Here is a 16,612-nt window from a genome sequence, read left to right on the forward strand (position 1 = left end):
CTACGTGTCTGCAGGTGCACACCCTCAATGGCTGCGTGTCTGCGGGTGCGCACCCTCAATGGCTGCATGTCTGCAGGTGCGAACCTTTAATGGCTGCATGTCTGCATGTGCGCATCCTCAATGGCTGCGTGTTTGCAGGTGCGAACCCTCACTGAATGCGTCTGCAGGTGCGAACCCTCAATGCCTGCGTGTCTGCAGGTGCAAACACTCAATGGCTGTGTGTCTGCAGGTGCAAACACTCAATGGCTGCGTGTGTCTGTAGGTACCAACCCTCACTGACTGCGTGTCTCTGCAGGTGCCAACCCTCAATGACTGCTTGTCTGCAGGTGCCAACCCTAAATGGCTGCGTGTTTGCAGGTGCGAACCCTCAATGACTGCGTGTCTGCGGGTGTGAACCCTCAATGACTAGTTGTCTGCTGGTGCAGACCTTCAATGACTGCGTGGTGGAAGGTGCAAACCCTCAATGGCTACTTGTCTGCAGGTGCGCACCCTCAATGGCTGTGTGTCTGCAGGTGCGCACCCTCAATGGCTGCATGTCTGCAGGTGTGAACCTTTAATGCCTGCATGTGCGCATCCTCAATGGCTGTGTGTCTGCAGGTGACAACCCTCACTGAATGCGTCTGCAGGTGCGAACCCTCCATGCCTGCGTGTCTGCAGGTGTGAACCCTCAATGACTGCGTGTCTGCAGGTGCAAACCCTCAATGGCTGCACATCTGCAGGTGCGAACCCTCAATGGTTGTGTGTCTGCAGGTGCGAAACTTCAATGGCTGCGTGTCTGCAGGTCTAAAGGTGCGAACCCTCATTGGCTGCTTGTCTGCAGGTGCGAACCCTCACTGACTGCATGTCTGCAGGTGTGAACCATCAATGACTGCATGTCTGCAGGTGCAAACCATCAATGACTGTGTGTCTGCAGGTGCGAACCCTCACTGGCTGGATGTCTGCAGGTGTGAACCATCAATGACTGCATGTCTGCAGGTGCGAAACATCAATGAATGTGTGTCTGCAGGTGCCAGATCAGATTATCCAAGGTTCCCTGCTGTGCAGCTTTGAATCGATGGCAAGCTTTGAAGAAAGCTCCTCAAATGGCCAGGTTCTGCTTTTAAAGACCAAACTCTAGGCACACTTGCACTTGGGAGGTTGGGAGGCAAATTTCGGTAAATGGAAGCTGGGTCGGTGCGTTTTCGAAATTAACCGGTTCAAAAGATCAGAGTCTTATACCCCCACCCCCCCCCGCCCCCCCCAATTTTTTGGGTCCCATAGGGTAGGGCAGAAATCAACTTAGCACTAAGGATTTTCAGCAAGGGTCCATAAGTCGAACCCTTCAATGACTTTGACAGTGCTCCAAAAGCAAAATTGAGGAAGCCCGCTTTAGCCTTCATTTGGAGCTTGTGCAGGTTGAAGGTGCCTCTACTGTCTACAATAACCTCAAGGTATTTGTGCTCGTTTTCATTTGCTATGCGTTTCCCATTTAGGTTCCAAATGCCAGTTTGTTTTGTTTTTTTTTCTTATCAATTTTTGGCACAATGGTTATATTCAGGTTAATATCCAGCTCGTTTGCAATTGTGAAGGTACATAGTGCATTCAACAATCTTTGAAGGCCTAGCCTTGTCTTGCTCATCAATAAAAGACAAAAGAAACAAATAAGAAAACAACCCTTCAGAAAAAAATGGACTCAACTTACAATATATATTTCCCATTTGGTAATTTATTTCGAAGCTACGGGAGAGTCTGATTATCATTTCTGCCTAAATTACTTCAGTGGGGGCGAGGGAGGGTACTGCCAAAGATGAGAGACACTTTAAAAAGTAATACGTTGAGCGAGGTGAATCGGTGTCCTATGGGATCTGTTGATATTATTATATATGGGCTTCAACCACATCAAATGATCTTCAGTGCTGCCAGTCTTATCATAATCAGAAACTTCCCTTCCTTCTCAGACTAAAAAATACCATGGGCCTTTCCGGTGAGGGCAGGCATATTAACACTGGATAAAGTTACTACACAGTAACTTTATCCGGTGAGTCAGCTGGTACTACCCTCACTAGCTTGTAACTAAATGGCTAACGCTGAGCACACTGTCCATCTAAAAGTTGTGAAAGGATTTTGCTCTGGTCTTTGGTCCTGTTGTATACTTTGCTCTCCAAAGAACAAGCATCTGCAAAGTGAACCCTAAATATTTTAAGTCAAGCCCCTCATGGACACTGATGGTTAGTGACCAGATTCTCTCACCTGACCTTGTCGCAGGATGGGTAGGTCAACTCTTAGTGGTTACCACTTGATGACTAACAACGCTGGAGTTTTAGACCATCAACACTGTTGATTGGGGTCTACATTCCTTCCTTGCCATAATTGTTCTTCAGCATGGGTAGCTTTTCTCAATGGATCCCTTCCTATTTGTTGCAGGGTTTTTACTACCTGCACTTACTATGGACTCACTAACTGACTAACATATCCACCACTCAAATTACTTTCATATTTCCATTATACTAATTTACCACTAATCCTTTATGGGTTCCGGAGTAGCGTGCTACTCGCCGAAAAAGTGCTACGACGCCTCGTCAGGGATAGTAAGCGCTATATAAATGCAATTACAATACAATACAATAGTTGCTACCAAAAATAATGACTACTTTTTGATTAGAGTTTGAGATTTCCAGCCACTTGTATACTTATCCATATGGATCAAATTCGTCATAAATTTGTTTTGGCACCTTGCCTGTACCCCATGTTTTTTACACTAAGCACTTTCAACCACTGCATCTTTTCATTCACTTTATCATCAATTTCATTTTGGGGAATTTAATACAATTGTTATAAAATTGCTTCATGTGCACCCAAACAGCCTTTCAGCCCAGGAGATGAGAGTGTTCCAGTTTAGGGCCACTTCCCTGCAGATTTCTTAGGTAACACCTCCGTGCTCACTGATCTCAGACTTCCTAATATATATACATATATATATATATATATATATAGATATCTATCTATCTATCTATCTATATATCTATATCTATATATCTATATATCTATATATATATATATATATATATATATATATATTTATTTATTTATTTATTTATTTATTTATTTATTTATATATAACCATAACGATCATGGAGGAAATTGAACCACTGATTCCCTCCTAAGGATAAGTCCGTACTTGTGTCACTGTATTCTCCACAACCACATTGGTCCCAAAATTATTGGAGCTTGTGTTCCTAAAAGCAAAGCACATGCATACGTCACCATTGTTGCTTCATGTACCCTTCTCCTCTGGTATTCAGCGGAAACGTGGTCTCTAAACTTATGAACTATGCATAATGTGTTCAGATTCAAAGTTGGCTGATTCACTATATTATCATTTTAATTCGAAAGCCACTGGATGCTGCGATCGGTATGTGAAAAGGGGGATTCCAGTCGCAGAAAGACGCCACGCAGACGCAGGGGTTAAGGTTTCCTTTGGAAGTGGCAGCTCAGACGCTGGCGTCTTACAGCAGTGACTAATGACTTGCTTCCTGCAGAAAGACTCCTACTCGCTGGCACGTGGGCGAGCAGGAATGTTTAGCAAACCCACCGGTGTCTGCTGTGGCACCGCCCCCCTGGAAGCTGCCAGGCAGCTTTAGACATTCGATTTGATTGATGGATTCGGCGGCCTTTTATTCCGGCGATGACGTGTTCGCCTACGTGTTACAACATCGCGACGAGGCTAGCCTTTCCACCCCTTCACACGAATACACGAGTATCCTGGCACGACATAGAGCACGTGACCGACTCCGCTTGTTATTCGCTCCTTCGCCTGACTCTTTTTACCTTGATCTGGTCTGTCTTCTGATTTTCACACAGCATTGTTATATTTAGGCCTCGATTATATGTTGGGCAGAAAAGGGCTGGTATTTACCTCACCTGGCAAATACTGATGCTCTGAGGTGAGGTGTATATACCTGTTTGGGTTATATGACACTTATTCCAAATCTGACCTGCCATACTATCTGAAGTCAGCAGAATCAGTGTTTATTACACTGATTGCCACATATTTCACTTTTTGTCCATACAAAGTTTACCCATAGCTTTTTCATGTAGGATCTGTTGGAGAAATAAGGTGTGGCCATTACTACTCGACATACAATTCCGATTTGTGAGCACGGATTGAGATGTACCCCTCGACTTGTATTTGGGGCCTCGGTGTTAGTGAATAGTAGAGGCCATAATTTGTGCTGTTCAAGTCAAGGTGACATGATGTGCATGTACTCCCAGGTAAGTGATATACAGACTTTCTGTGATAATTAGGTTATTGCTATTTAGTCTTCATATACTGACCGCGACTGCCTTCCACCCTTATAGACATCAGCCTCTACAGTAGCAGCACAACATCCAACCGCGCGCCGTTTCCAATATGGCAAAATCCCCAACGCATAATGAAGCTTGGAGCTGGTTTCCATATTGGTTCAATGTTTGCCCTATCTGCAGTGTTCCAAATGTCATCAAATGTGAAATTATTGACAATATCATTGTAAGTTTCTGTGGTATAGAAATTTGCTCTTACGACAAACAAAATGATCCTGTGGAGTTCTTTTGAGAAAGCAAATGTCCTACCAGAAGCCCTTGAGGTCTTTGTAGTTTGTTCTAGGGGGCACATGCATCAAACTCCTCATTTGCGATTACCACATAGCGATTTTTAAAGAATCGCTATTTGGTAATTGCAAATGCCTATGCATTTAGCAATTGCAATACATTTTGCGATTCCTTAACATGAACTAATAGCAATTCGGAAATTGCGAATCGCTATTAGCTAATGTGACTCCATTCATTCCTATGGGCCTACAGGCCAATAGGAATGAATGGAAATGCATTCTCAAATTGCAAATGCAAATTCAAGGGTGCCCAGGGGCCTAAGGCCCCCCTGAAGCACCCCACCAAAAAACGTAAGTGTGCACAAGTGAAGCACACACATGCCCTAGTGGCATGTGTGCGCTACATGGCACTTTGAAATATGCATTTTTGTGCATTTTTGAAAGCATGCATAAATTACTATTAACTTGGAGTTGATGGTAATTAGCATTTCCTAAATGCACAGTTCGCATTTAGGAGAGGCTACATGCATTGACAAATAGGGATTCGCAAATTGCGATTCCCTAAATGCATTTGCAACTTAGGTAATCGCAAAAAATTGCGATTACCTAAATTGCGAATGGAAAAAGGTACATGCATCTGAAAAGGCCTTTTTCCATCTGAAAAGGCCTTTTTCCATTCGCAAACGGGCCGATTCTGGGACTCGGCCTGTTTGCGAACGGAAAAAAGCTTGAAGCATGTGCCCCTAAATGTTGTGTCTTTTAGCATGGAACTTACATCAAATAATACTAAAACGAGCAACATTATGTGGTTAAGGTATTATAAGAAAGTGTGTACACTACGCAGACGGGTTATCAGGTTATGTAAGGAACAACGTGTCCTGTGCCGATGATGTTAAGGTAGTAATGCAGACTTAATTTAAGGTTATATATGAACCCCTGCCGTCTAGTATTCATACCACAGCTAAAGTAATACAAGAAACCTTGTATAAAGTGCGGAGTGGGGTTAAAGGATATGAGAAGAAGATAACGTTTTTGGAACAAAACATTTGATTCAATGCAGACTGGGGTTAAGGTAGTACAAGAAACATAGGGCCCGGTGTACAGAAAGTGGTTGCAAATTGCGTGCTGACTTTTTGTGAATGGAATAGAATTTTGTGAGCCAACCTATGCACTAATAGTCACAAAATTTACATAATTCCCATTTGGAGTACTGCAAACCATTGATACATAGCATTCCGAATTGTAATTTGGAAAGGATGCCTCCAACACTCAGTTGCCTTTCTAAACCCATTTTGCGATTCGGTAAGAACTTACTGAATTGCAAAATGGGTTTAATACATACTGAAAAGCCATTAAGCTGTTGCAATTCGTGAACTGTAGGGTTTTGTGATGTTGAATGGCTTTGTACATCTGGCCCTCTGAGTATTGTGCAGACCAAGTTCAAGTAGTGTAAGAAAGTCTTTAATGTACACTGGTTTTAAGGTGATATGAAAACTGGCGTGTGGTATGCGTACTGGAGTTATCGTGATATACAAAAACGTGTGCACTGTACAGGTAGGCATCTAGATAATCAGAATATGGTGTACTTTGAAGACAGGAGTAAAACAACAGGTAAGACATCCTTTTACTTAGTAGATAGTTGTTGATGGAAGAGGAAACCTTGTGTACTGTATGGGATGGAGTTAAGGTGATATGAGAAACATTGTTTACTTTGCTGACTGGTGTTGAAGTGGTATAAGGCCCTGTGTAATATAAGGCATCCTGGACCTGTTGTATGCAGGGGATTTGTATTCACAAAGCCTGAGCAACACAAAATGGCTGGCTTTGTGCATGTGAATTCCTAATGTGCAGTGTACTAAATTGAAATCTCAATTAGCAAAAGGCATTGCGAATTGGAATTTCCACATTGTGAGTCACAGAGAAAAGATGTTGGACATGCCTGCCTTTGCTAGACCATGCTTTATTTCAGCGGAAACAAAAGATAGATTGGCTAATGACTGATAAGGTTAGAACGTTCACTGTGGGAAGGCCAGCTGCGGGCACAGATGGAGCAAACTGAGGTCCCATTAACTTCTGCATGCCCCCCCTTACTTATGTCCCTTTCCCTCTTGTATGCTTTTTGTACCATTGTCGTTTTTGTTTCTTTGAATGATAGGGGTCACAATTCCAGTATTTTGCAAAAGTGAGTGTAGACATGATGTCAGCTGTCCCTCACAGGCCTGTATCCATGCAGCCTCATCCTGCATTTGCAACCATTACAGAGACAGCTGAATTCCATTCCAAGAGTATTAGGGCCAGATATATGACCCTTTTTAGCAGTGGCAAACAGGAAATCAGCACGTTTGTGACCGCTAAAAAGGGTGGTGGGATGTAGAAACCCTATTTTACAAGTCGGTAACCAATTACTGCTTCGCAGAATAGGGTTTGCAAGTTGCTATTAGCACGGGGCATGCCAAGGGCGTTCCTTCCTATTAGCGAGTCACACTGATATGTACAGTTGTTTTGCAACCGCAATTGCGGTCGCGAAACACTCGCAGTTTACCACCTGCTTCAAGTAGGTGGTAAGCCACTCGCAAATGGTAAGGGGTCCCCAGGGGACTCCTACCCCTTTGTGAATGGACGCAAAAATATTTCTAGGAGCAGGCAGCTGCCTACTCTTAAAAAAGGAAACAGAAACGTTTCATTTTTCTTTTTTAAATGCATCCCGTTTCCCTTTAAGGAAAACAGGCTGCTTTAAAAAATAAATGCTTTATTTAAAAAGCAGTCACAGACATGGTGGTCTGCTGACCCCAGCAGGCCACCATCCCTGTGAGTGCTGGCCATTCCCAATTGGTTGCAAATTGCGACCTGCCTCATGGATATTGATGAGGTAGGTAATTTGCAACCCCATTAGGAATCCCAAACAGTGTTGATGACACTGTTGTATATTCCATTTTGTGAGTCGCAAATTGCAAGTCGCAAAACGTCGCAATTTGAGACTCATAAAATGGAAAGGTCGTACATCTGGTGGAAGATGTGCGGCTCATTTCACAAGGACCCTTTGTGAAACTGTGGATTAATATATCCTGCACTGTGCCAAGAATAGGCTGTGTTGCAAAGCTGTGCAACAGTGTTGTGATGACCCACTTAATGCAGCACTATGCCTCCCTCCCTGTGAGCTGAGAAGACTAGAGTTAAGGTGGGTATACAGCATCTTTTTCACTATGCAGACTGGGTAAACTTAATACAAGTAACTGAATCCCCTTGTTTAGCTTGCAGCTGAGGGATAAAATGAGCAGTAATTGATTTACCACACATTTTCACAATTTTAAAGATTTTTGTTGTGACAAATCCTGTTTGGGTTCCGGAGTAGAGTGCTACCTGTCAAAGAGCACTTTAACACCTCATCAGGGGTGGCAAGCGCTATATAAATACAAAGCCTTCTCTTGTCTATCCCTCCACTATCCTTTTCAATCCAACTAACAAACTAACAGGTCTAAAACTAAAATTAATTTCATACTTTCGTATATATTAATTCGCCTTTAATTCTTTTTGGGTTCAGGGGCAGCGTGCTACTCGCCGAAAAAGCATTTTGACGCCTCGTCAGGGGTAGTAAACGCAATATAAATGCAATTACAATTACAAACTGTGCTTCATAGTTATTCATAGAAATCCTATTGCAGTAAACAACAGCAAAAAGCAGTGGAAAAGAGAAGAACATTCGATTTGTGTCCTTTTTACCACGTTAATCCGAATGGTTTATGCTGTAAATTCAATAGTGTTTAGGCAGCATGGTAATGCAGTTATTGCTGCTGGGCAGTGCATATGAGTTTAGTGCAGTTTTCAATGCCTACTTGCGTAAACTGTGCAGTTTAGAGTTAAGGTGATAACAAAAACCTTGTGTACTGTGCAGCCTATGGTTAAGGTGATGTTAATAACCTTGTGACCTATGAAAACGGGAGCTGAGGTATGTAAGAATCCTTCTTTACAATGTAGACTGCAATTTCCTTTTCCATTGCAGGGGACACGAGAACATCATATCAGACTGCTGCTTTAGCGGAAATGGGCGCCTACTGTGCACAGCATCTTGGGACAAAACCTTGAAGTCCTGGGACGTCAAGACCGGGTCCTTCCGCTCCTGTGGGCCGAGAGTGTTCAGCAAAGCGCACGAGGGCTCAGTCAGCGCATGCGCGTTCTCTCAAGATGGTAATTTATCTAATGCTGTCACGAGGAGAAGGGATGACAGGTGACAGCGCCGCTTTGGGGTGTTAAAGAGGTGCTACACTGCACTTGTTATATTGTATTCTCATTAGATGAATTCAGGGCAGCACACAGTAATGTCAGGCTTACTCCGCAGGTGGGCTTTAGTTATTGAATGTGGATAAAGCGCTCACCTGACAGCGGTGCAGCAGGGAAATAGCTTCTAAACGAATGCCATCGTTTTCTTAAGCTCCTGCAGGTCTGCAGAATCAATGCAAGGTAAACTACTGCTTAAAACGGGAAAATAAAGACAATGATGAAGAATATACTCCTCTCCTACTTGTCAACCCACCAGGGCCGGCTTTAGGGCAATGCGACTGGTGCGGCCGCACTGGGTGCTGACCTATGAAGGGTGCGCTGGCACCAGGGGGGGCGATGTGTTTAGCAATAACTTATGATTGCAGAGATGAGGGGCACATTTGTCCAGTGGTAGAGAGAGAGAATACGAGGAGGTGTTCATGGGGCGTGGGGGCACCAAAAATAATTGTTGCACCGGGCTCCACCAGCGCTAAAGCCGGCCCTGCAACCCACAGAGATGTATTAGTGTATTAGCAGCCCGCAGCCACCTCATAAACAGCATCGCTCTATGTCACTCACTTTGTGTATCTCCTCTTCACTGCCTCTCGCCCTTTCTGCTTTGCTGTCTATTCCTCTGCATCTCTCTATAACTTTACCACTTTTTAACTTTCCTTGTTGATCTGTTTTTTCTACTTCACTGCCATCCTTGCTTCTGCTTTGCCTCTCTCCAACTCTCTCTTTTTCATCACCTTTCTGTCTACAAACATTGCCTAAGCTTTTCAGGTTCATAGGTGCTGGTGTGCAGTTTAACGTGTTTTTCTGTGTTCAGGTTGATTTTAGAGGTAATCAAAAACACATGAGCTCCACACTGTGTGGAGGAGGGAACAAGAGGTGCAGGGTTTTTTAGGAGCTAGCAGCCTCCAACAATGAATGTTAACCACAAAAGAGCTGCTCCTAAAGTGATAACCACTATAAGGTTTGAGTTATATTGTGAGTGGGGACATCTCCCAAAAAGTAACGGACTGGTCTCACACACCACCTGGTGTCATGCTTCATCATTGACCAGTCCTCGCCCTCTAAAACCTTGGTTTGATAGAGAGCGGGCATACACCTGACGACAGGGATGCACTTCTAAACTAAGTGGGGGCCCGTGTATAAGTGAGTGAGATTAAAAATCATTATAGTTATCCTCATTGTGTTTTTAATGTGAAAGGTAACTATATGATGTTAAAAGCAGGTGACGGTATGTGGGGGAATTAGTGTCCCCTAACCGTTATGTTTAGAGGTCAACAAGTTTCTGCCGTCTTGGCCCAGGAGGGTCCGGGGCATTCATCAGGACCTAAATATGTAGAAGGGGGCTCCGTTCTTACCAAAGGTGGCAAGAATGTACCACTGTGTGGGCGTGATCAATGTCACACTCCACAATTGGATGGCTTCTAGATTTCAAGCCCTAAATACCAAAGCTACTGGCCCCATGGGAGGAGGGGAGGGGAAACCCCTGTTTGTCAGAACTGCCTCAAGGTAAGTTTCCTGCGTGGATCCTAGGTGACTGCTCCCGTTGCTCCCTGGTGATTTTAGAGGCAGACAGGTCTTCTGCTGAGTTAGACCTGACACGCTTGAGGTAATGTTTTCCTAAACTTTTTGATTTTTCCTCATGGGTGTTGCTGATTCTCTTTTAGTGGCCTTGGCCCTGGGCGCTTTCCCACTGTAACTGCAGTGTGAAAGTGTGTGTGTGCCCTTTCTACACATGTTAGGAAGTGGTGCTTAACTGATTTTTTTAAACATGTCCCCTGCCTGCCATTGCAAGCCTGTGTATGTGTACTTGCACCTATGGCGTGTTTAAACATGTGTCAAAGCCTGCCATTGTCTGTTTGTACACCATTGCACTTATACTCAGTTTAGCCTCTCTAAACCAATGGCCTACCCTGAGGGGACCTTTTCCTACCACTAGGGCACCTGTGGGGGGGGGGTAAGTCTTAAGGGGTGAATCAAGTGGTAGGTGAAGGGCAAGGCAGGTACACATGTGTGTTCCCTGCTCTGGTAGTGTAGAATACCCATGAGTGTGCTCACTACCTATGAGGCTTTCTCTCCCCATAGGTTAACATGGGTGAAGGGCTGAAATTGCTTCAAGCTGCAAACGTGGCTTACAGTGGAGAAGCCTCAAAATGTTTCCTATCATTATGTTCACAATGACAAACCCTCTCCTGTGGTAAAGAGGGATTTGTCATTAATGGCTTAGAAATGCCACTTCTAGAAAGTGGGCATTTCTTTGCTCTAAAACGCTTTGTGTGCCTTTTAGTTTGACTTGAGTCCACACTGGAGGATGGGGGAGCACATCTGTGCATTACCCAGAGACAGCTGTAAACATTGGGCATGCAGCTGGAACGACAGACCTCTGTTATTTGAGGGCGTGGCTGGATAGATTAGAGGAAGAGGTCTTGATGTTTGGCCTCTGGAAACCAGATCATGGACGCACTAAAGATTAAAATCCGCATTCCACTGCCCCATGTCAGACAGGACAGAAATTTAGGGGAGATATCTGTGGTTCAAAGGGAAACCCTTTGAACCACCCCCCAACTTCAAAGGCATACTACAGGTGCCACACTTCTACAGGCCAGAGATCCACTTGTGGGGACGTGGGACTGGAGATCCTGGAACTGCTAAGTGCACACTGCCAGAGAACTCTGTTGTGCTCACGGAGAATTACTACAGTTGAAAGAGACCTTCACCCTTCCGGCATAGTGGCTGGCCTGGGCTGACTACCTGCTGCTGTGTGACATACTGAAGTGTGCTCTCCAAGGGCTTGTTGTCTTGCCCCCTGTTCTCTGGTGGTAGTCTCAGAGACGTCAAAGACCTCCCTCCCGTGAGGGACCCACACCATCTACCTGTGACACATGAAGAGCGGTACCCTCTTAACTGCCCACATCATCTCCTGGATCCCAACTGGTAGTGTGGTGTGAGTGTGAACTAAGAATTGTGTGTGGAGACCAGACTGCCTTGTGCGGAGCTCCAAAAAGTACTGCCCGCATCCAATGAGTGTGGCCATACATCTTGGGGCCTCAACGTGCATAAGCGTCTTGGTGGTGAGTGGATTCACCAGTTTCAGAACCCCGCGTGGCCCGCTTTGTCAATCGCACTGCATCTCTCTCGTGCGACACGTTGACTGCATGCATTTGGTGTCTGATGTACAGGTTGCGACCCTCAGAGGTTGGTGCGTACCTGTAGTAGTGCCTCATTCTACTTTGTGCTACACTGCTGAACTTGTGCCTCTGTGTGTAATTGGAATTGTCTGGTGTGACTCAGAACAACGCGCACAAAATGTGGTACATCATTTCCAGGGAGGTAGGGAGCTTGCAACACTTCGTTGTGTGTGATTGGAATTGTCTGGTGTGACTCAAAACAATGCGCACCAGACGTTGTGCCTCATTTCCAGGGAGGAACGGAATTTGCAACTCTTCGTTGTGTATGACTGGAATTGTCTGGTGCAACTCAGAACAACGCGCTCCAGACGTAGTGCCTCATTTCCAGGGACATGTGGAATTTGCAACTCTTGGTGCGTGTGACCGGAATTGTCTGGTGTGACTCATACCAGACATTGTGCCTTATTTGAAGGGAGATGCAGAGGAGCGGATTCATGTTTCATGGTGCCAGGATTGCCTGGGTGCTACTTTCATTGACGTGTGCCCATCGGGACCCCCTTTCTTTCCCAAGGCTCTCCTGCTTCATCCCTCATTCATCGATTGTTCCTTTTGTGCCATCAGTGCAGCGGACTAACTGCCCTCTCCTCACCCGGCCCGATGACTTTGTGTTACCAGGTAGAACTGACTGGACTGTGCGGGGTGGTGAGAGTGATTGACTGGGCTAAGGAACGCTTCCGAGAGCAATCGGAAGCGGGTCAAGGGACTGCATGACCTCCCCCTCTGCTTCACAGAACTGGGTTGGTGCTGAAAGGCACAGTGTGAAATTCCTAGAGTGAACAACTATTGCCCTCAACCTGCTTCTGCTCCACATACCGTGGGTGAACTTCCAGAGTAGTGGCCAAACCCCCATTTGTCAACTGCCGCCTAATTATCCCTGCTACCTACCCCACCTTCTTCCCTAAGACCCTGATTAAGTTGACTCCGCCACGATCTGCCTAGGATCCAGGAGAAGGTTTTCTTTATTTCCGGTCCATGCATGTAGGGTGGTTGGGGTTAGTTGACTGGTGGAGGAGGGCTTGGGCCATGGGGTCTGCATGTGCTTTATCAACTGACCTGCATGATATAAGTGCACCACATTAGGCTGCTGTGTGTGTGTGTGTGTGTGTATATGTGCGAGTGCGCTCCATACAGGCCTGCCTGAAACCCGTGGCACCGCAAAATGGTGCTGAGTGAGTGTGTGGGAGTGACTGCCTGTTATTACTTACACCGTACGGTGGTGTTGCTTTACACATTGATTCCTTGCCAAAAGAATATTGCTTTTGACATTGTTTTTTACCCGTGCGGCCTTGGCCCATGGTGCTGCTTAAAAGTGTTTTAATTGTCTGTGCCTTACCCAGAAAAGTTTCAGCGCTCCGTCCATCATCTCCTTGTGTTTGCTTTGTTCGCCCTAAGTTGGCAGGGTATGACCAGACGTGGGTCCCTTGCTCACTTTGCCACTGGATTCAAGCTAGCCTGACTGATGAAGGATGTAACCCAGAAACTCATCCCAGGATGCTTGTTTCCGGTTCAGGGAAGACCTGGCTTGGCAGTTCGGGCTGGACTGTTCCCATGAGGCATAGGGGCAAGACTGATTTGCATATGGCTGGACCTGAATTGAAGTGGCGAAGTGAGCTAAAGAATGATGATGGGTTCAACGCAGATCTGTGACTGGGGGTGAGTGTCTGAACAGTTTCAGCGCTCCGTATATCATCTCCTTGTGTTTGCTTTGTTCGCCCTAAGTTGGCAGGGTATGCCCAGACGTGGGTCCCTTGCTCACTTTGCCACTGGATTGAAGCTAGCCTGGCTGATGAAGTGTGTTACCCAGAAACCGGTCCCAGGATGCTTGTTTCCAGTTCAGGGAAGACCTGGCTTGGCAGTTCGGGCTGGACTGTTCCCATGAGGCACAGGGTCAAGACTGATTTGCATATGGCTGGACCTGAATTGAAGTGGCGAAGTGAGCTAAAGAATGATGATGGGTTCGACCCAAATCTGAGACTGGGGGTGAGTGTCTGAAAAGTTTCAGCGCTCCGTCCATCATCTCCTTGTGTTTAATTGTCTGTGTGTACAAATTACTGATATTGTTGTGATCTGGTGTGCACCCTATAACGGTGTGGTATTGAGTTATAATGATTGCTGGGGTGGGCTTTGGTCTGACAACATTTCACACCGCATAATGGTGCTGGGGGTAAAGTAGGACCTTTCCCAAGTGTGCATATTACTGATGCCCTAGTACTGCTAGTGATATTTCCTAGTGTGATTTATGGCCAGAAACACATAATGTTTATGTTGTTTTAATTAATGTGTGTGTTGAATACAAACGTTATTTACATACATCACCCATGAAGTCTCCTTTGTGACACTCAGTCTATTTATTGTGTAAGAGTGCTGTGCCAAAGCTTTAAACATTGTCTCTGTAATAAGCCTGACTGCTCAGTGCCAAGGTACCCAAGGGTGAGCGCAGGTAATACAGTGAGTGATCACCCGCCCTGACGGGAGTGGTAGTTCTGCCTAGCTAGGGCCTCCCCTCAGCTGACCAGAACATTCCAGTTCCAACATACTGTATTTTCTGCATCTCTGCCTCAGGTCCCATCTCTAGCTCGTCCCCAAAAAAGATGCACATCTTCAGTTAAACTTTGTGAAGTTAGTGGTCATGCTGGTCAATTCCCCCATATGAGATACTAGTTTCCTCATATGTGTAGCCCTGAATAAGGTACTGAACCTTATGTTCTATATTGCTCATGTCACACTTTGCAGATTTGTAGAGCAGAAAGTTAGAGCATGTGAACCAATATACGTTGGCAGTTCATTCACCTCCTCAAACTTGTGGTTTTCCTGTCTCATTTAAAGACAGGGAACCAGAATGTTTCCCCCGTGGAGCTTCAGCTGAAGGGCCACCAGGTCAAAGTGATGGTCTCTCCAACATATTTCAGGGGGGTGAGGGGCACTAGATTTTCCAGCCCACGACTTACATGTAAGTCATGGCAGTTTTGGGCTGGGAAATCAAGCAATTTCTCAATAATTATTCTCAAGATTCTGAATTGAATGATGAAAGCTAGTATCCGAGGTAATTGAGGTCTAGGTAGGGTTTCTTAAATGGGGAAGGACTTATCCAGTCTTGAGTGATGTGTTCACAATTTTCAGTAGGAGCAAATCTCCTTCACAAGCAATAATGAGATGATATTGTATTTGTATGATGCAACCATAATTCATTTAAAGCATCCAGGCAGATCATCAACACAGAGAGCCTGGAAGGTGGTCCACTTGGGTATGATGAGGGATGAAATGGTCATGGTAATGTCAGTTGTGGTTACAGTGTTGATGTGTTGTTGGATTCTGTTAAACTTGTTCTTGAAAACTTGTTGGTTGCTGTGCATTTTTGCACTTGAGTGGGTGAGTGGCAGGTCCTGTGTTGTGTCTATAAAGTGTGCGATTGCCTTGATTATATATATAAGAGACTTAAGCTTGCCCCAAGACATCTACTGCCATTTGAAGGTTGTGAGTGAAGTCATTGAATGAGGACTCTATTGCAATATTTGGGTTAGATGGCCAGGTTGATGTGCAGAGTATGTGTTGGGATGTTTTTGTTGGTTTCAGTTGATTTTTAAAGATTGGGAGGTGTATGGAGCAATTAAAAGAGGTGGCGGCATGGTCGGTCCAGTAAGTGTTTAATAGAGCTTGGTAGGTGAGGTTGATCATTGTGGTTTAGATGAGGCCTTGTGTGTTCTCATTGGTGTAGGTGGGCGGTGTGAATGATACAAGCAGCGGCCAGTAGGCTATGTAAGGCATCCTTTGTGACTCTGATTTATAAGACACCTGTGATTTTAATGTCTCTGAGGAATCAGCTTTTCCTGTAGCTGGAGGAGTCTGCTGTAATGCAGCTGGGCATCTCAGAGATGAATGTTGTGTTGGCTCAGGGTGACCAGTAACAAGGTACAATGTGGGTTTGTGTGGCTGATAGTTGTAGATGGTAGTAGATGAGCATAAAGGTGTTAAAGAGCAGTTATAGCTAGAATATTCATGAGCTTTCCAAAAGTAACAACTGCAACTCTTTTTCACATCTGATGTAACCAATCAATGTTATGAATGTTGTAGAATTGCAGTTAAGATTATTGGTGGTGGCAAAACTGGCTAAATCTGCTTCATGCATGTCTGTGGAGTGAGCATTGATAATCATGAACTGTAATATATTTTAGTCTGCTTTCTGTGAGAGGTGGTGAGTCAGATGTGAATGGTTATTTGTTGGCACTACACAGCTTGAGTACTGTCTTTTGTTGGCTATGTGGGCATGTGTTAGTGGAATTGATGCACTGCTCTGTGTGGAGGACAAATATGGTGTAGGTGAAATGTTCTATGGGAAGAGAAGTTGCATGCTGTGTTTCTGATTCCAGGTCCTCGTAGGCAACATCTTTGTCTTTTTCTAGACTTTACTTCTGAAAGCCTTTCAACAAAGCTATGGGACCTATAGAGATAAAGAAGGCTCTTGACTTGATTGGCTGGAAATGGAGTCTGGGGATGGTCGGCCATGTAACCTCTACCATGCTGGTATGGAGGGACATAGTGGTAGGGAGCAGGATTTCTTATTTTATTTGGTTACTTTTGGTGTATGAC

At 45.0% G+C, this 16,612-nt stretch overlaps 1 protein-coding gene across 2 annotated transcripts in view; it reads left to right on the forward strand.

The window, feature by feature from the left end:
* The window catches only part of WDR88 (WD repeat domain 88), a 346,429-nt gene that overhangs the window by 303,412 nt on the left and 26,405 nt on the right, over positions 1-16,612 (forward strand). For both annotated transcript variants that reach the window (XM_085640073.1, XM_085640072.1), the window contains exon 7: positions 8,569-8,753. In XM_085640073.1, coding sequence (XP_085496199.1) covers positions 8,569-8,753 — 185 coding nt within the window. The remainder of the gene's footprint in view (positions 1-8,568; positions 8,754-16,612) is intronic.

Source organism: Triturus cristatus, chromosome 12, assembly GCF_964204655.1.
Source record: "Triturus cristatus chromosome 12, aTriCri1.1, whole genome shotgun sequence".
NCBI lineage: Eukaryota > Metazoa > Chordata > Amphibia > Caudata > Salamandridae > Triturus > Triturus cristatus.